The sequence below is a fragment of the Ambystoma mexicanum genome, chromosome 3p (genome assembly GCF_040938575.1).
Source record: "Ambystoma mexicanum isolate Mex_15411 chromosome 3p, UKY_AmexF1_1, whole genome shotgun sequence".
Lineage (NCBI taxonomy): Eukaryota > Metazoa > Chordata > Amphibia > Caudata > Ambystomatidae > Ambystoma > Ambystoma mexicanum.
In genome coordinates, this window is record NC_090925.1 from 76352782 (window position 1) to 76373945 (window position 21164).

The 21164-nt window shown below is 48.3% G+C and overlaps 1 protein-coding gene across 1 annotated transcript in view; it reads left to right on the forward strand.

Annotated features, from left to right (window-relative positions):
• The window catches only part of LOC138579492 (killer cell lectin-like receptor subfamily G member 1), a 300846-nt gene that overhangs the window by 40414 nt on the left and 239268 nt on the right, over nt 1-21164 (forward strand). Inside the window, exon 2 of the mRNA XM_069649814.1 lies at nt 6791-6886. Coding sequence (XP_069505915.1) covers nt 6791-6886 — 96 coding nt within the window. The remainder of the gene's footprint in view (nt 1-6790; nt 6887-21164) is intronic.

The window sequence follows — 21164 nt, forward strand, 5'->3', positions numbered from 1 at the left end:
CATACTAATCTCCGATCGGGGAAGCCAGTTTATTTCTCATTTTTGGAAAAAGTGTTGTCAACTGGCACAAATCGACATAAGACTCTCAACCAGCCACCACCCACAGACCGATGGTCAGACGGAGAGAACGAACCAGACCCTTGAACAATATCTACGATGTATGTTGCACCAATCGGAGGGTAATTGGAAGGATATTTTATGGGTGGCTGAATATGCATACAATAACTCGATACACTCTGGAACTGGTCAGAGCCCCTTTTATACCCTATATGGACATCACCGTCGTACTTCAGACTTGGACTCACCTTTGAGCCTCGAAATGCCCGCAGTGGACCATTTGCATTCTACGATTACTCAAGCCTTCAAGGATGCTACTGCACACTTACAACATGCGAAAGGGAAATACAAAAAGAATGCAGATCTGCATCGAAAGGAGGCGCCTCCATACCAAATAGGGGATCAAGTATGGTTGGCTACCAAACACTTATCGCTCAAGGGACCTCTGACTTTTAATCCAAGATATTTAGGCCCTTTCTCGATCAAAGCTATAATTAACCCAGTGGCAGTCAAGCTAGATCTACCAGCTAACATGCGGATTCACCCCGTTTTTCATGTGTCGCTTTTGAAACCAGTGCAACCAGGAACCAGATTAATAAAGCCACCAGAACCAATCCAGATAGATGGGGAGCCTGAATTTGAGGTGAAGAACATTTTGGACTCTAAGATCTCAAAATCAAAACTTTTCTATCTACTTGATTGGAAGGGGTACGGGCCTCAGGAAAGATCTTGGGAACCCAGCGACCACGTACATGCACCTCGGCTAGTAAAAAGGTTCCATCGGAATTTCCCGAACAAACCGAAACCTCCTGGGGAAACGACCTTGGGAGGGGCCTTGGGGGGGAGTGCTGTCATGATGCCTACCCCCAGAGCACCAGGCCAGGCCCAGCACCCCCGGGAGCAGGCATCATGCCCCCGGGTAAAAGCCCAGCGGCCCTTTATAGGGGCTCTTTGGACTCATGTTGGACATCAGTCCTGGCGCCATAGGCGCCAGGCTCATAAGGGGAAGTGTTTGGTGCACTTACCTGAAGCAGACCATGCCGCACACTCACCAGATGCAGACCATGCTGCATGAAGAACCAAGCCAAATGAGGCTTAGGAGGGACTATTTTTCTGAAGGAACTATTTTGTTACTTGGGTGGGGCTGTGGAAGAATACTCACCTGGAACTTCTTCCAAAGCTATTTAAGCCATGCCCGGACAGCCACACGTGCTTCGCGTTGTTCTGCATCCCAGCAGATGAACGCTCACCGTGTCTGCTCCTGCACCTGGACTCCAGCCACGCCCGCCTCGAACCTGGAACACCTGTAAGGGAATGAGAGAAGAGAAAGGTGAAAACCAAGAACTTATTCAATCTTCTTACCTGCATCCAGAATCTTCACTACAGCATTCCTGAAGGAAGACTTCCATTTAAAAGCACTGCGTTGCTCGCTGCAGCGCCGCGCTTCACTCACCTGTTCCCGAGACGCCGCCCGGCTCCATCGCGGCTCTCAGCACTGGTCGCCACATCTCTGCACCTAGGGGAGAGAAGAAGAGACAAAAGGTGAGCAAGGGAAAACAAGAGGAAAGCCGAATTTTCAGCCATATTACTTACCGGCTTTTCTTGGTGAACCATTCCACATCTCGGGTCGGCGGCGTGTCTTTGGCAGGTACCGCACCCCGGCCCCTATGGGGAAAGGACAAAAGACATTACTGGGGAATTATAAAGACATTTAGAGGGGTCGCCCTCATCACTAACTCACCTGATTTTACCACCGGAAATTTAACCCCTCAACGCATCGCCTTTGTTCTGCACCTGAAATAAAGGACAGAAAAAACAACATAAAAGGAGGCTCACACTTGAACTTTTGCATCTTCATACTTACGGCGTATCGCTCAGAAAAGTCAAGTGGATGTGCCAGCGCCATTCTGAAAACCAGTGAAGTAACTGGACGAACGCGCGCCCCTGCACCAGAAGCAGGATGGAGAGTTCATCCTACCAAACCTTAAGGTGAGCTTAAACCAGGGGTTTTGGAGGAAGTCAGAGAAGAACGAAGAGGGAAAGGGGGGAGCAAGCATACTATTCAGCAGACAGTTAATCCCCTTTTTCATCTGCAGAATGATATTCCTACGGGCTAGACAAGCAAGATTTGGGGGTCATGTTCAATCGGTGGTCCGAATTCTGCGCATCACGCTTGAAGAGGCCACAGCAGACCAGACCAGCGCCTCCGTGGGAGCCAGGTGAGCGTTACAGTTTCACCCTTCCTCTCCACCATACAAATGCATGAAAAAGGGGCGGAACATTAATGGAAGGCGTGAAAGCCTTACTCCTCAACATCCAGTCTATCATGTCGCCCCCCAGACCACCTGACTCCCTAGAGGCCACCTGCTCCTCTTCTCCCGGCCACCCTGTACAGCTGTACCCCTCCTCTGTGGCCCTCTGTATCCTATCCCCGCTGTAAATCTGTTCTGTTTCCTCTGTAAAGCACTCTGTTATGAATCTGTATTGTTGTTTACCTCTGTATAGTGCTCTGTTGCTTCTTGAAGCCAGGTCCACGCTCAATAAATACAATAGTAATAATAATAAAAATAATAATAATGATTATAAAATAAAAGGCACTGGACACCTTCCAGTAATGTTACCCTTTGCACCAAAATTAGGCTCAATATGTGCAAACCCCAACTCACATCAGGGGGAAACATTCTCTTCTTCTCCCCTCATCTAATGCTTTGATCCCATCCCACTCAACTGCACAGAACACTGCAGTTCCTTTCACCTTTTCACACACCATTCCTTCCCATGAAGGAGAGGGAAAACCAGCTATGTCTGCACGTCACTCCTTCAAAGGCTTCCTGGGGAAGCATTGGAAATCAGCCTGAGATCCCCCCTGTTACTACTTATTTAAATTCCCTAATGGAAACCTTTAATTAAATCTCAAAGGATCTGCGCCATGCTGAGGCTCCCCAGGTGGGAGTTGTTTGAAAGTGTAGCAGCAGTGCTGTGGGCCGCGCCACACGGTCTCTCCCCCAGGCAGGAGTTAATTTCAAATTAATGCAATGGCATATGCCTTCGCTTCCTTTCTTCTGCTTGTGACTGTGTTGATGGCGAGGCTAGGCATGTTTCTCTGAGGGATGGATGTTGTCAGCGGGCCGGGAGATACCCTGCAGCATGTTGGTGGTCTGCAAAATGTTGGAGATGCTGGTGGCTGTTATCCCGCGTCCCTTGGCTGCTAGACGAGGATAAAGTGTCAGGGAGCTCCCCATCACGCTTGTAATAACCCCGGCCGCTCCAACACTTCCCCCCCTCGAAAGCAACGGCCTGGTGTGCACTTGCCTGGTAGAAAAGCCAGGCCGTGCTGTTAGGGCCAGTTGGTGTCCACCCTCTGGCGAGGGCAGAAGAAGGCAGCAATCCGAGCCGTGCCACTAGGCTATGTAGTGTGAGCACCCAGGCTCTCATTCATACCCCTATCTAGTAACAAACACCACATACCATTTTGTGTGGAAAATAATTTTTGGCCGTAGGCATTTATTTCTTATATACAACCATAATAAATCAAACAATAAAAATCAGGTGTGCTTTTGGGCACACCGTGTCCAAGGTGAGTGATGTCTTGCTTCCGTCGGCAAGTCCTTTCCTTTGCGTACCTGCAAGCTGGACGTTTGGCTCTTTTTTTTGCTGGTTCCTTTCTTTCAGTCCAATTGGCATCCTCTCCTTAGACACGTGCTGCCACACCTGAGTGGATGCCCCAGCTGCTCAGGTTCCCCCAAAAGTAGCCCTATCTGCCGCACCCTATTTTCCAGTGCCCTAAAATAAAATACTGTCTGAATCCACGTGTGATGCATCTGGGACAGTGGTCCTTCTCTTTGATGCACTTTAGCTCTATTGACCTCCCTTGACCCATTTGGTCGGTTTTAGATTTTCTTAAGAATCTAGTTGTGCCCCCCCACCCTGCTAACATCATCCCCTGCTAGGTCATCCCCCGCTGCTGTGTTTCTTGGTACTAGTTCCCCAATTGTAAGAGCCCTGAAGTATGCCAAATGCTATTGCCCCCAATAAACTAAGCTCCAGATGGCCCGCCTCCTCCTTGTTCCGCGTCTGCTGCATCAGCCCTCTTTTCTTTTCTTTATTTATTTATTTTTATTTTTGAATTTTTTTCTCATTCTCCCGGTTGCTAGGTGTATGCCTGATAACCGCCCCATGAATTCTTCCATCAATTCTCTCTTTTTATTACTCCTCTCTCCCAGTTGCTAGGCGTATGCCAGATAACCGCCCCATTGAACTCTTCCAGCGATGTGCCTGGCTCTAAAACATAAATTTAACGCTTTCAATGTAATGGCCCTCTCAACTTGCCACTCCATGCACAACCTGCAGCCATTTTTCCCTTCTGTCCAACCGTACTGGCGATCTACCCATTTTACCCCATCCCTCATGATCGCTCGCCCTCGCTATATTTTGTGTTGGCCATTGCTGCCCTGGTGCATTTTGTACTGCTGTGTTCACCGCTGCATTTGCTACATCTGTGACTTAATCTGCAATCCTTTTGCGAACTACAGAAACCATTCTTGAATTTCCAGCATGCCGCTGGTGGCGCCCGTGCTGTCCATGCACCTCTGTCTCCACCGCCCTGCGCTGTAGGTGGCATTCTACCCTGCCAGCCTCGCTGGTTACCAAACTGCCTTTCCAGAAAATAGTGCTCGCTTGCCCGCTGGTCCCCGTTGTTGTGGTTCCTATCGTTGTACCCGTGTTCGCTGCTATAGCTCTTCTGCCAATATGCCTTTGATAGCCCCCTGAGTTCTGTTCCCACTTTTCCTTTAGTACATTGAACATGTATATATTATAATCCTCCTCATCCATTCTATGTCCGGGTAACAATCCATTTGCATTCTGAATTCGTGGTCGTATACCCGCCATGCATCTCCCCCAAATGCTTTGTGCACCTTAAATACCCTCTGCTTGTATGCCACCAGCGCAGTCCCCTCCTGCGGTTATTTTTGTAATATAATAGTGGACAGGATGTGCCCCTTATATCCCCCTTGCCTTTTGTTATGCTGCCAGGGGCCAGAACCTCTCCCTGCCCCCTGCTGCTTTCTCACACCTTTTCCCTTTTGTCCTTCTCCCCGGCCTGGCTGTTTGTTTGCCATGTTACCATGGCAATGGGCGTGCCAGCGCCTTGCTGCTGCCTTCCCCCTGTGAGGGCCTTCCTCTGCCCCCACCCTATGCCTAGGTCCCCATGCCATCTATCACTCCGTCCCTTCGTGCCGGCCCAGGGCCTGTGGCCTTGCTCTCTCTCCCCAGACGAGAGATGACCCACTTCTTGCCACATTTCAACTCCACGCTGGTGTGACTATAGGCTGCAGCACGCACCACACCAATTGCAAGTTCCCCAAGTAGAAGTTTACTGTTTCTCCAACGGCAGTTCATGCCACCTAGTTTCTGGCTCCCCAATCGGGTGTGTGGATGGCAGCGTCTGAGTCCACGAAGGCCTGCGGTTAGCCGTCCCCTTCGTGCCCTGTGTGGGCTCCCCCATGCAGGAGGTTTCCTTCCAACCAGTGCGGCTGCAGCAGAGGCTGCACCGCTTCTTACATGGCTCCAACTTGTGGGAGCAGACCCAGGCTGGGCAGCACTTCTATTCGTGCCCGTGTTTTACTCCTTCCACTCTTAGCCGACCATGGCTGGCCGGGTAGACCGTCACAACAGGGAGGCGTCACCGCCTAGATGCCATGCTCGAACTCCCCTATCACAGGAGCAAGCTTCACCGTGCCCCCAGTGGCACGGCAGGAGCAGGCTGTGACCCTGGGTATCAGGGGCCCGCATCCCACCTTCATCAGCCGTTGTAATGGGTTCCGGCACCTCCGGGGCCCAGAGCTAATCAAAGCGTCCACACAGAACACAAGGACTCCATTAGCGGGTCAGCAACTGCCGAGTGGGAGACCGCTCGGCCCTTCTATTGGGTAGTTACATGTGATCACAGTCGTTCATGTGGGTGGCGTGCTGTAATTACTTCAAACCATAATCATGTGACCTGTCACGAGCCCTGGCACAACGCTCTAGTAACAACAGCGACTAACAAATAATATAGTTATCATCAGTGCAGGGAGCCATAACCCAAGTAATGTTCAACCTCACAGTTGTGGAAATTACTTTACACTGGAAAAGCAGTTCTAGCGTAATGTCTAATATGACCACATAGTGTCTGCTGCTGCCTGCCGTGTAAGGGGTATATGCTGACATGTACTGTCTGATGGAGCAAACAAGGAGGGCACTGTGGGCTATATTGCACTCCATAGGTGTCAGATGGTGTGTGCAGACAGACGGATGGATGAAGCAGTGATACATTGAGTCCAGACATAGGAATGCGTAGTCTGAGGAAACTGGAGGAGGCGTGGAGTATGATGGACACGTTGAGTGGGTCTCATCGCTGGACTGTAAGTCATGATTGGTGGAGATGCAATAGGTAATATGGGACATGAACTTGACTATTAGATTTTTGACCAACGACTGTCTTTAGGAAACACAAGCCTATTGGTGAGAAGCCTGCAGCACAGCGTGGTACCAGGCAGTACACCTGTTTGTGGGTTTACATCTGACACTCTGATCCTCAGCATCTCCTTTAGTTTCAGCGCACTTGGGGAATGGGTGCATCGTGCAGGCTGGGTGCATCATTTGCTCTGACTGAGGACTGAGCTCCTGCTCCCTGAAGAGCTGCCTGCACCCTTGAAGCCTTGTTTCTAACCTATATTCTTTCAATTTCCAGGGTCCTCAAGGTCTCCAGGCTGTGAGTTGTCTACTACTGTGATGGAGGTTGTGGCGCTTCTGTTGATGGTGACAGCGATAGCCCTTGGGATACTCAGTAAGTTTCTGGATATCGGGCTTGTGGAACACTGACTTGCTTTAGAAAGTTTAACATTTGGATACTGGGGCTTTGCGTCCTCCTGATCCCACAGGGATTGCTGCGGAGAGCTTCCTTAGGGTCACTGAGCAACAATTATTGCCTATTCATCCAGGCACTGAGAATGATTTTGATTTACTGCTTTGAGTCGCTGATGATTTATTTGTTTATTTTTGCATTTGTAGGAATGTGATAAACCTGTAGGCTCCAAGGTGCTGGTTACAGTCCGAAAATCAGGTAGAAAGTAGCAACATTAATAGTCGAATCGGGTAGCAAATAGTAACGGTAATGAACAAGAAGAGGCAAAGGAGTACAGGTAGTTTAAAAGCTAAGTATTTAGTTCTCTTCTGAATTGCAGGGACAAGGGCGGTGAGTTCGAGAGGTGAGTAGCAATGACTGCTCTGCTGCGTTTGAAAGAACTTTGAAGTTGATGTGTTCTCAGATAGGGAGCCAATGAGCTTTTCCGAGAGGCAGAAATGTGATCTCTTTTGCAGAGGTCCATGGCAGCACGGAGCGTGTTATGTTCGATGATCTTAAGTTTGTTGAGGTTGCTTTCAGAGGTTCTCACAAATAAAGCATTGCAGTAATCAAGTCTGGAGCTGATAACGACACAGGCTGTGATGAGGTAGTTGTGGTAGGAGAGGAAAGGTTTGGTGGCGTTTTAACGTGACATGTTGAGAGTGGAATCGAGGTAGACTCCAAGGGTTTTGACAGAGGGAGACAGAGGGATGGTGAATGAATCTATCTTGAAGGCACGATAGGCAGGACCATGCTTGGATAAAAGGGACTGAGAGACAACAATAAGGATTTCTGTCTTGTAGTTATTTAGGCAGAGTTAATGAGATGCCACCCAGGTATGGATGGTGTTGTACATTGTGTTGAGAGTGGTGATGTCTTGGAGATAGTTGCCGGAAAGAGGGAGGAGGATTTGTGTGTCATCAGTATAATTGGTATAAGTGATACCAAGGGAGTCCAAGTGGTCAAAGAGAGGTTTTGGATACATGTTGTAGAGAGTGGGTGAGACACATGATCCTTGTGGGACTTTGCAGGAGACAGGTGTGGGGCGGGCGACGGCGAAGCAGTTCTGTCAGTGATAAATGAGGCAATCCAGTTAGACGCTTCAGAAGAGATGTTTGCAGCGCTGGTGAGATGATGGTGCTTTGAAACTCTGTCTTGCTGTATAGGCGCCTTATAAATGCCCAATAAAATAAATAAATGAAAAATGACAAAAGGGTCTGGTGGTTGACAAGGTTGAAGGCAGCAGAAAGTTCGAGCAAGAGGAGGAGGGCAAGGTTGCCTGTGTCTCGAATGTCATCCAGCTGGTTCTTCAGATCTAGCAAAGCAGATTCAGTGCCATAGCCGAGGCGGAAACTAAATTATCATGGGCTAAGGATGCATTGATGCTCAAGGTAATCTTGGATCTGAAGATATGCTGCATGGTCCAAGATTTTTAAGAGGAAAGAGACAGTGGTAATAGGGCAGGAGTTGGTGTGAATGGATGGATGAATCAAGGGTTTTTGGAGGCTAGTTGGGAAGGGGCAGGACGCAAAGGAAAAGTTGATGATAGCTGTGATTATAGGTTTGTTCACTTTGGCGCAGTCTTTGACGAGAGGGGCTGGGCAGATGTCTCTTGGCAGATGTCTCTTGGCAGTGAGAGGGTGTGAGGCCCTTGATACAGCGTTTCATTTCGGCTTTGGTGGCGGAGCGAAAGCTGAAAGGGTTGACGGAGGTAGGGAGAGTGGGGGCAGGTGGGGATCCGGTTGCTGAGATTTAGTGCGAAAGAAGGCTTGTTTTAATTGGATTTTTTCTTGCAATAAGGGGATATTGTTCAGAGAGCGTCCTGTATTTTGCCACACCAGGTATTACCTTTGATGACGTTGGTGGGAGGAGTGATGGGGCTCTCATGCTCTCGTATTATATTGAAGAGCTAACGTGAGTCTGATTTGGCATTGGAGATTCTGTTGCTAAAGGCGGTGGCTTTGGCGTTGTGAATGGCTTGCTTGTATTCATTGAAGACAGCGATAATCCAAGCTTTGTTGACGTTGAAGGGGGTTTTGCGCCATTCAGACTGTATATCCTGTTTTTTGAATGGAAGATTTTTAGGTCAGGGGTGAGCCAGGAGTTTTTGTGAGAGGATGGTTTGGCATGGCACAGTTTTAGTGGGACAAGTTTGTTAACAGCATGGGCGATGATGTTATTATTTAGATAAATAAGTGTAGTGGGGTTAGTTGTGTGTGGAAGGAATGGAGGGAGGACAGAGGATAGATGAGGGAGGAGGTGGTCTTTGGTGAGGTTTGTAGGTTCATTGTGAGAGTGCTGGGGGCATGGATAGTGGAACGTTGGTTGACTGATTAGTTGTGGCGATGGTGAAGGCAATGGTATGGTGATCAGTCCAAGGGCAGGGAGTTGTAGAGGTGATTAAAATGTTGCAATTGATGTCAGCAAGCCAGTCGAGAATCTGACCGAGTGAGTGGGATGAAGCAAGTGTATGTTGAGTGCAACCCAGGGTGATAAGGGCAGTGGCGAGAGAGAGAGAGAGCATCGTTGTCAGTTGGGTCATTGAAACATAGGTTAAGATCACCCAGAAGGAGAAGTGTGGAGCATGGCTTGAGGTTGGTAGCAAGAAGGTGCAGGAGGTCCTCTTCAAATTAGTGGGATGGCCCTTGGGGGGTTACGGATGATATTCAGGGAGATGCTGGTTTTAGGGGAAAGGGACGGTTGGGTGGTGGGTTAGTGTCAAAGGATCTGATAGAGAGGGTTTCTTTGCAAACGACAGCATAGGCCACCGCCTTCTTTTGGATAAGCGGTCCCTGCAGAGGATGGAATAACCAGGGGATGGCTACAGAGAGGGTAGGGCTGGTGTCTACATGTAGCCATGCTTCTGTAATGGCCAGGAGGTCAAGGTCATTGGATGTGATGAGCTCCCAAATATCGGGTGCATGTGCTATGATTGATCTGGCGTTGATAAGTGCGCAGATAAAGGGGGGTGGATAGGTGAGTAGGGAAGCAGCTGCAATCCGGGTTGGCAGTGTGTGCTGGTGAGGTGTAGGTGAAGACGAGATGGTGATAGAGTTATTGGGGGATGTGGTTTGTGCAGTGAGGGAGAGGGAGCTCTGGTACGGGACAGAGGTGCCCATTCCTGGTGGAGGTGGAAGGAGGGATGGAGGCGGCAATGGCATGTGGGTGCGAGCAGAGAGCCTGCTGAGTCTGGTGTAGCCTAGACACGTGGTCAGGGTAGGTTTAGGGCTGCAAAGGGGTGGGGAAGTGATAGCAGTATGCGTTGTGGTGCGAGCACACAGAGCTGTGAGACTAGTTGGGTCAAGAGAGGGGAGGAAGGCTGTGGGGGGGACTGATGAGGTAGCAGGTAGATGTCTTGGTAGGAAAGGAGTGGCAGGTGGTAAGGGTGGAGAAATAGCCATGTACCTGTGAGAGAGGAGCTTGTTGTGTATGGTACCGTCTATACCGGACAGGGCCACACAAGTGTGGGCCTTATTTGAGGGGCTTGATGCAGGGCCGGCTTTGCCTGCCGGTAATGTTTGCAGTCAGTTCATTATGATCAAGGACCCAATCATGTTCATCAGGGGATGGTGTTCCAGGGCAGACTGGACCCCACTGGCCTGAGGCTAGAGGGAAGGAACAATGTCAGTGGCTGCGGCCACGTTGGTGTGGAGCGCAGGCTCCGGTGTATCTCTTTGTGTCCCAATGTGGCTGAACGCGGCACAGGAGTGAAGGAGGCAGACTTAAGTCTGCATGTGCTGTGGCCATATGATTAATGCAGCTATTGTAAATGGTATGTGTTGAATGGCATGAGACTCTTCCTGTAAGACTATCACACTCATACTTAAACTGGAACTCCTTACTTGGTGGAGGAAGATGTAAGGAAATGACTCAAAGATTTCCAAGCAATAAGTATCCCGCTTTCCAAGAACTCTCTAGGGTTAGCACAGTTCCGTCTTGTACAAAAGGTAACGCAGAGCTTGTGACCAGGAAAGAAGGCTGCATCAGATAGTTTTTTCCTATTTCTTTTGGGAGGTGGCTCCGAAACATCATCTGGCCATGAACCTATGATGTATTGTGAAGGGGAATACATCCTATGTTGTCCTGCATGGAGAGTTTACCTGCGTTGCACATTGCTCAGGATGTTTACTACATTGTCACACAAAGTGTGTAAGACTCTATTGTCGACCGGGAGATGCTGCAAATTCACGTGCATCATGCCTACACACTGCTAGAGCTCACCATCGGTCCAACAAGACATAGGTTTCGACACTGGCACATTAGTTTGAGGGCTCTTAGGAACCCAATAACAACATGGCATTGAGGGTTCCAGAACGTACTATTTCGAGATGAATGAGGGCTCCATTTGCTCAGATGATGCTGTGTCATCAGTCAAAGCTTTTATGAGAGACACAATGTCATAAGAAGCATCACCCAAGAGAAAGGTGTTCAAGGGAGATCAGACTAAGCTGGAGGAAAGCATTAAAACAACTAGAAAGCAACGAAGGCAATTTTGGAATGATCCAGACATTGCAACCAGTGAACTACATATGCACACTTTTATGCTTAGGCACTACTCTCTGTGCAATGTTGATTGATTTCATGAATAGGTGGTAATTCTGCAAGGGAAACCAGGCCCACCCAGGATTCCACATGGTTTTACATCCAGGGTAAAAACCTATCATGCATACTGCCCACCATGTCCGCACATGATTCCCTATGGAATCAAGTCCCACTTCCTACATGTAAAATATAGACAGGCAGAGGCCCTTATATCTGCACATTGTTTGCACTGAGCATATTTTAGAGGCAGATACAAATCTGTCTGCACCTCTCCCAATCTGCATGTAGGAAATTGATCAAATTCACAAAGATCAAGTCTCCGACAGTAAAGTATCCCCTGTCAGCTCCTCGGCATAACATCCAATGCCTTTATAGGCCATGAAAACCGCATTGCACAAATAAATCAAAGCAAAATCTGAACCTAATTAGATCATTTATGAACCGACAGACAAATTATTATCTCCCCCTCAGGCATAAACATTATGAACAAGGCTTTGTGAACCACTCCAGAAGTAGCATGCACCTGAAGTGATGAGGTCTCTTCTCATCTCCTAGCCCTACCCTAGCCGAGCAGCAGCGCACCTGAAGTGATGAGGTCTCTTCTCATCTCCTAGCCCTACCCTAGCCCAGCAGCAGCGCACCTGAAGTGATGAGGTCTCTTCTCATCTCCTAGCCCTACCCTAGCCCAGCAGCAGCGCACCTGAAGTGATGAGGTCTCTTCTCATCTCCTAGCCCTACCCGAGCCCAGCAGCAGCGCACCTGAAGTGATGAGGTCTCTTCTCATCTCCTAGCCCTACCCGAGCCCAGCAGCAGCGCACCTGAAGTGATGAGGTCTCTTCTCATCTCCTAGCCCTACCCTAGCCCAGCAGCAGCGCACCTGAAGTGATGAGGTCTCTTCTCATCTCCTAGCCCTACCCTAGCCCAGCAGCAGCGCACCTGAAGTGATGAGGTCTCTTCTCATCTCCTAGCCCTACCCTAGCCCAGCAGCAGCGCACCTGAAGTGATGAGGTCTCTTCTCATCTCCTAGCCCTACCCTAGCCCAGCAGCAGCGCACCTGAAGTGATGAGGTCTCTTCTCATCTCCTAGCCCTACCCTAGCCCAGCAGCAGCGCACCTGAAGTGATGAGGTCTCTTCTCATCTCCTAGCCCTACCCGAGCCCAGCAGCAGCGCACCTGAAGTGATGAGGTCTCTTCTCATCTCCTAGCCCTACCCTAGCCCAGCAGCAGCGCACCTGAAGTGATGAGGTCTCTTCTCATCTCCTAGCCCTACCCTAGCCCAGCAGCAGCGCACCTGAAGTGATGAGGTCTCTTCTCATCTCCTAGCCCTACCCTAGCCCAGCAGCAGCGCACCTGAAGTGATGAGGTCTCTTCTCATCTCCTAGCCCTACCCTAGCCCAGCAGCAGCGCACCTGAAGTGATGAGGTCTCTTCTCATCTCCTAGCCCTACCCTAGCCCAGCAGCAGCGCACCTGAAGTGATGAGGTCTCTTCTCATCTCCTAGCCCTACCCTAGCCCAGCAGCAGCGCACCTGAAGTGATGAGGTCTCTTCTCATCTCCTAGCCCTACCCTAGCCCAGCAGCAGCGCACCTGAAGTGATGAGGTCTCTTCTCATCTCCTAGCCCTACCCTAGCCCAGCAGCAGCGCACCTGAAGTGATGAGGTCTCTTCTCATCTCCTAGCCCTACCCTAGCCCAGCAGCAGCGCACCTGAAGTGATGAGGTCTCTTCTCATCTCCTAGCCCTACCCTAGCCCAGCAGCAGCGCACCTGAAGTGATGAGGTCTCTTCTCATCTCCTAGCCCTACCCTAGCCCAGCAGCAGCGCACCTGAAGTGATGAGGTCTCTTCTCATCTCCTAGCCCTACCCTAGCCCAGCAGCAGCGCACCTGAAGTGATGAGGTCTCTTCTCATCTCCTAGCCCTACCCTAGCCCAGCAGCAGCGCACCTGAAGTGATGAGGTCTCTTCTCATCTCCTAGCCCTACCCTAGCCCAGCAGCAGCGCACCTGAAGTGATGAGGTCTCTTCTCATCTCCTAGCCCTACCCTAGCCCAGCAGCAGCGCACCTGAAGTGATGAGGTCTCTTCTCATCTCCTAGCCCTACCCTAGCCCAGCAGCAGCGCACCTGAAGTGATGAGGTCTCTTCTCATCTCCTAGCCCTACCCTAGCCCAGCAGCAGCGCACCTGAAGTGATGAGGTCTCTTCTCATCTCCTAGCCCTACCCTAGCCCAGCAGCAGCGCACCTGAAGTGATGAGGTCTCTTCTCATCTCCTAGCCCTACCCTAGCCCAGCAGCAGCGCACCTGAAGTGATGAGGTCTCTTCTCATCTCCTAGCCCTACCCTAGCCCAGCAGCAGCGCACCTGAAGTGATGAGGTCTCTTCTCATCTCCTAGCCCTACCCTAGCCCAGCAGCAGCGCACCTGAAGTGATGAGGTCTCTTCTCATCTCCTAGCCCTACCCTAGCCCAGCAGCAGCGCACCTGAAGTGATGAGGTCTCTTCTCATCTCCTAGCCCTACCCTAGCCCAGCAGCAGCGCACCTGAAGTAATGAGGTCTCTTCTCATCTCCTAGCCCTACCCTAGCCCAGCAGCAGCGCACCTGAAGTGATGAGGTCTCTTCTCATCTCCTAGCCCTACCCTAGCCCAGCAGCAGCGCACCTGAAGTGATGAGGTCTCTTCTCATCTCCTAGCCCTACCCTAGCCCAGCAGCAGCGCACCTGAAGTGATGAGGTCTCTTCTCATCTCCTAGCCCTACCCTAGCCCAGCAGCAGCATTCAAATGCCTGCTCCAGTGCTAGAAGGTAGATAAAGGATGTCCTTTTATTTATTTACTTTATTTCTAAAGCACTGGAACAGTGGCCCGGAGGCATGAGCGCACTGACAAATACAATACAAAACACGTAGATCAGAATAGGCTTAGGGAAACACCCTGAGAGAAGAAAATCAAAGCAAGAGGAGCATTTTATTCACAAAGAAAGGTTTTCAGGTTATGTTTGAACCTGAGAAGACTGGGGTAGAGCCTCAGATCAAGTGGAAGGTTGTTGCATAAATGACGAGTTGAGACTGGGAAGCATCCATTTTGCACCTGCACCAGTTGGGCTTTGGGTGTTAAAAGCAGCCCAGTGTTGTCAGATCTTAGGGGATCTCAGGTTACATCTGTCCTGTGGCCACTTCAGCTGTGCTGCTAGATAGGTTGGGCCCTTTCCATACATGCAAGAGTGTGCAATGCAGAGGGTACGAAACATGACTCTCTTTGCTATGGGGAGCCAATGTAATGCTATCCGAGCTGTTGAAGCATGATCTGTTTTACGCAGACCCATTACGACTCACACTGCGTTGTTCTGAACCACTTGCAGGTGATTTAGTTCTCCTTTTCCCACACCTAGTAGACTGCCGGCACAGTAGTCCAAACGGCTCCAAGTGATTGCCCTGGCCAATGTGGCACAGCTGGAAACCTCATGGAATGGTCTGATTTGTGCCAGAGGTTTGCTGTAGTTTGTTGAGTTTGCCACTAGACAACTCATATGGGGCCTCATTGATAGCTCTTGGTCAATAGTGACTCCCAAGGATTTTACTTTTTTCAGGGTGGGAAGAAGGCAGTCTGCAATTTGAAAGGATGAGAAGGCCTGATCTAAAAGTCCCAGCTTGGAGCCAGTGCCCAAGATAATAATCTCAGTTTTAGAGTTGTTCATCGCTAGGCCGTTATACAGCATCCACAGATGGATTTGGTTGTATGTGGCATTGATAACCTCAGTGTCTTTAATGTGGTCACCTGAGAGAGGGCAGAGATACTGAGTATCGTCAGCATAATTGGCACAGCAGGTGCCATCAACATTAACTTGTTTAAACAGTGTGAGCGTAAATAAATTAAACAGGGTAGGAGACAGACATGAGCCCTCTGGTACTCCACACTACAAGATGAAGCCCTCAGACATGGGGTCTCCTGGGAAGACCTTTGCCAAACATTCTGACAGAAACGAGAGCACACAACTAACTGCTTCCTTAGAAAAGGAGGCCCTTTCTAGCAGTCTGCTGGCTAAGATGGAATGATCTACCAAGTCAAACGCGGGGGTCAGGTCGAGGAGCATCAGCAATGATGTTTTACCCTTGTTCATAGATTGCAAGATGTTAGTCTTAAGGTTCAACAGTGTGGACTCAGTGCTATGTGCACTCCGAAAACCTGATTGTTTAAGGCCCAGAATGCTACGAACACTCATAAAAGTCTGAATCTATTTGTGTGCTATTTTGTCCAACACCTTCAGCAGGAAGGGAGAGTTAGTAATGAGGCGATAGCTGCCAGCCAAGCATGGATCCATTGAGGGCTTCTTCAAAAGAGGAGTGATCCATGCTTGGTTGACATCAATGGGCACAGCCATGTCTCTAAATGATGTGTTTATAAACTTTGTAATCAATGGGGCAAGCACCTGGGCACAGGGCTTAACTATTTTGGCCAGGCATGTATCACCCTTGCAGCTGGTGGGATTTAACCTGGTTGGTAAATCTAGGACCTCAGCTTCTGTCACCTCCGCAAAAGTAAACGGTTCGAACACCAACGAGAGAAGGTGGACGATTCAGATGGACAAGCCTATATTTAATATATATCCTCTCTGATTACGGAGATCTTATTTGACATGAAATCTCATCTTGCTCCCCTCAGCACATTGGCAGGCCATTGCAGAAGCGGTTGCAAGGTTGTGGAAATCGATATAGAATTGTGACCCCAATCGCATTGTTTGAATATATGTTGGCCTACGCCAAGCCGCCAAAAAGAATACTATGTACATAGGTTCCGCGGCAAGGTCTTGACCTTAATGTATCGTGAAAGCCGCCATCTTGGATTTAGCCGCCATTTTAGGTACTCTTGCAGTGTGGAAGTCACCTCGAATCACAAAATGGAGGCCGAATGACATTTCGAGTAAGACTTCGGCTATGGTGACCTCCGCACACGTGAATGAATAATATGTCCACAGGCTACCTGTTAGGGTCATGAACTAAGACCCTGTCCTCTGTTTAACCTAGGTGTAAATATGTAACTGTATCAGCGGAACTGATCTAATACATGGAAATTGCGTGTTCGACCTGGCTACGAACCCTAGCCGTTGTTCCAAGAATGGTTAACTTGCAAGAGGGCTGGCCAATGCAGCACAAAATGTATAAAAACCCGAGCATCCCGATGATCGGTCTCTCCCACTTTCAGTGCGAACCTAACGTTGAAGGTTCGTGTGTAAGTCAGAGGGCCGAATAGCTATTCGCATGTCAATTGACTTTGGTAACTTTGTAACTTTGAAATAAAGCGCTTTGTGTGTCCTTTGTAACCTGTGTTGGTGTGTTTCCTTTTGGGCTTCCCGGCCTCATATCAATTTCTCTGTTTCCACAAGGTAAGAGGAAATGAATGGCAAGAGAAGAAGTACAGCTGATCTGGGCTACTAGCCCACCTAGGGGGTATGTTTACATGTGTGTGTGGGCGGGGCATGATTTACCCGAGAGGCAACATCTGCATATGTTTATTGTACCCTAGATATGGTGGCATGGAAGGTGTGTGTGGATTGGGGCAGAGCCGGGGGCCTCCACCCTCCATGTGGTGTCTGTAACAGGTATAGAAACTATTAATTGGCAGTAGCTGGTATTTTGGAGGCATTTGAGGCTGGACTTGGTAGACGATGGCAGTAGCTGGACATTTGAGGCTACAAGTTACATAGGTGACAGTACCATGCACATAGATACATTATTAACTGGCACTACTGGGGTCTCTGAGGCTGCATTTGGCATGATGGCAGAAACTGCATATGTGTGGGTGTACTATACACATATATGTCACTAAAAAAAACTTTGTGATGTCATCTTTGATGTTCTGGGTGTTAGTGTTAACAGTGCAGAGTGGTGCGGGCAGTTATGGTTGCTTAGGCTACCATAACTGGCAAATTTGAGGGGTTTTTCGGTTTTACTGCAAACCATAATGTCACGTTTTTTTGTGTGAATTTCACAGGTTTTTAGTAGTGCAACTTAACCATAACGTCCCCTTAACCACATTTTTTTAGTGAATTGTACAGGTTTTTTAAAGGGCAACCTAATCATAACATCGCGTGAATAAAGTTTTTTTGCTGAATATACACTATCATCTGTGATCTTGGGAGATATGTAGTATAATTTGCTTACTTTATATACATGTAACATAGAACATACAGAACCCCCTCGCTATTGATAGTGGAAAGGCACGGACTGAGCGCATGTCTGCCAACGAGGTCAACAGTACCCGAAAAGTCAGGGGGTATCTGAAATTGTACTATTGTCTTACACAAAAAATGCTCAACTTTGAAAAAGGACATAAAAAGACATTTAACTACTAGTAAATAAATGGGGAAACCTAAACGTCTGAAACAAAAACCATGCAATTAATGACTATTTAGAATGAAATGGATTATACCATAAAAAAAGTATGACTCCAACGTAATTACGGCACAGAAACTCTGCAGCCAGCACCGACAGTAGACGCACCCACTGCAACGAAGACAAATTACAACAAAATAGTAAGTGAACTTCATTTTTCTTATGTGTGTGTGTACCTTTGTTGGTATGAGAAAGAAATAATTTCTTTCTGTTCTTTTGACACAGAAATGTGCAGTACTTTGCAGTGGCTCGAGGAGAATTTTCCGCATGGGGAAATCTCCGAAGATAGCAATAGTAATGGCACACAGTGCTGTGCATAAGGAAAATAATGATCAGTGTTTTATGGGCATTTAACATATAGATATTTATTTTTAACAGACCAGGAAAAAAAAGAAGAAAGGCCAAGAAACGACACAGAGGAAGACAGGCTGAAAAGGATAGAACTGAAAATGGACACACTCAATGACAATTTTAACAGTTTAAGACCATTTGTGGAGGAATCTGTGAGAGTAAAAATACGTTATCACTGTCCCACCTGCACCTGCCCCCCTTCTCCATTTCCTAGTGAACCGTCCCCAAACCTTCAAGAAGAAAATAGACATTTTGATGAAACATCCATCCCTTCTTCCCCACACAAATCATCTCCTCACAATCAGCCCGTTTTGAACCCTAATTCCCCTATATTTGTGTCAGTATCTGCATCCCCCCATATTTCTCTTGATTGAAGTGTGTGTGTGTTTTTAGAAAGTTTTTGTATATTTGTTGTAGAGGCAGGGTTTTAGGATTTTTTTTTTTAAGAGACTTAAAATGTTCGCAAACAGCGCACCTGTTCGAGCTAGCCGTAAGAAATAGAATATGGATGATCTAACAGCAATACACCTACCCGTACCAATGCCAACCAAGATGGAACTGATGTTAGAATGCACCATCTGTGCAAGTTGTGCGTAAATGAAAAGAATGGGCCTGCTAAGGACATTATACCTCTCCATACCGCTCACAAACGAGATAAAACATGTTCGTAGAACACACTAGGTGTCCGTGATATCTGTAAATGTGCAAAATTGAAGTGTCCTAAGGACACTATACCTGCCCGCATCGTCCTCAGCCAAGATAGAACCGTCCGTAGAACAGGCCCGGTGGTCGGCATGTTCGTAGTCAAACAAAATGGAGGTGTCCTAAGGACACTGGACCTGTCCGTACAGTTAGATCAGGTACGCACATGCACAGTACACCCATAAGTACTGCGAACATCGCGCCTCTCCCTAACTGTCCGTCTCACTTGTGTTGCACTTTTAGTTAGTTGCAGGACCCGAACACTGTCCGTAGAACACTTGCTCGCATGCGCACGTTTGTTAGTCTGCATTTGCTGTCCAGCGGGCACGCATTTCCCTCGCGGATGTGTTCAGGACGTCATCATGTGACCGCACCCACGCTGAGCATGTGGACTAATTTGCGCACTTTGTCTGCTTCCGCAACATTGCAAAATAACTTATACATACATGGGAAATTAATTTTCCGTATAAAATCACCATTTGACATATCCCATACAATAGCTCTACCTGCGAACGTGTTGTTTATAATTTTTTCAGCGCTTTTGAGTGATCAATATGGTCACAAGTCACACCCCTCCACCCCTATAAATGGCCACATCCCCGAGCTCATCTTCATTGTGCTACTGGCTATTGCAGTTAAAGTTGTGCTGCCTTTACTGCTGCAGCGACCATTAGGCAACTAATCCTTATGGCATCCACGGCTACTGTTGCTTCATTAGCCTCAGCACCACCCCCAAACCCTCCACCGCCACCACCTCCCCTAGGGCCTGCAGAGGGATATACGGGCGAGGATGTAGAGATCGAGGAAGAAGAGAAAGAAGAGAATGAGGTGGAGGAACTCCGCAGTACAAACACTCGGCGGGAGTCGTGGGTGTGGCGGTTGTTTTCCGTTTTTGGGAACATACCGAAAACACGTGCAAACCTGGTCAAGTGTAACCAGTGCCAGTTGGTGCTGAGTCGCGGGAGACTAGGTGCGTACAGCTTTGGTATGACAACCATGAAGCGACACCTAACTTCGTTCCACAGTGCAGACATTCGCAAGGTGGAGTTCCTCCACAGCATCCTCCGTGTCCGATCCTCTCACCACAAGAGACACTCATGTAGGGGAGCGCATCCCTTCAGCTGTGATGCTGTTGACCCTTACCTTTCGAGGGTCACAATATTGTGTGTGTACTGTGATGCAGTACTGTGCAGGTGGGAGAGTCTTTGAAGTGCTTTTGAGGCTTTGGTCACTGAGCATCAGAAGAACTGCTCCCTACCTAAGTAAAGCCCACCCTATATCTTTCTCTCTCTACCTGGCTCTTCTTATCCCCGTGGTTTGTGTCCCTTCCTTACCCTCCTTTACCCTCCTCTCCTAGTGTGTCATGTCCTTAAAAGCAGTAAACTGGAAAATAACAAAAATTACAAAAAAGGCTCTTTTCAGAGCCGCCGTTCTCAGTTTAACAATAAAACTATCAAGTGACCGTCGTAGGCCCCCGTGCATTTTTGGAAAAGTCCGTGGACAGTCGTAGGACACACAAAAATGGAGGGTGCAAGCAAATCAAAACCAATGGACTTTTCGCTGGGAGTAAGTGGTGGCTCTGAAACGAGCCTTTCGGGGGTGTTGTGTGTGCTTCAAAAACTGTAGGTTTGAAATAATGGATAGCCAAATAGGTGACTATGATTCTAAAAAAAAGTTGCAATGCATGTTGTACATTGCGAAGAAAAATCTGATTGCTAGCATATGTGAGATGGACTCCATCTCTGCGAAAAATGAAAGAGATGCGAAACAAAATGTTTTCATTGTGGACATGCCAACATCTCTTAGAAAGGTACAAACAGCCTTATTCACATTGTGCCTCGCTTTCTCCATTTGTGGACCAAATGCAGAAGAACTCACCACTTGTGTCTTTGTGCAATACGGGAAAAAACTATTTCGCAGTTTGGAAACATGTCCATGACCTTCGCAAGTCCTTCCTTCATTGCAAATTGCAAAGAAATTCCAGAGACATGGCCTAAACTGTTTCCTCCGCAATGAATGATAAGTATATCAGGATGACGCTCTGTCTGTAAAGTAGCACAGAGAGGTACCAAGTCCAGCCACCTCATTCCACGCACGCCATGCCAGTGCACTTCCACATGAGGAAATCCAAGATCTGCAGATAGACCGCAACGTTCTGCATGCACCTTCAACCAATGTATCCATGAGTCTCCCAAAATCTAGACAATCTGTTTTTGAGCACACAGAGCCATTGCTGTCTGGTCTCCTGTCA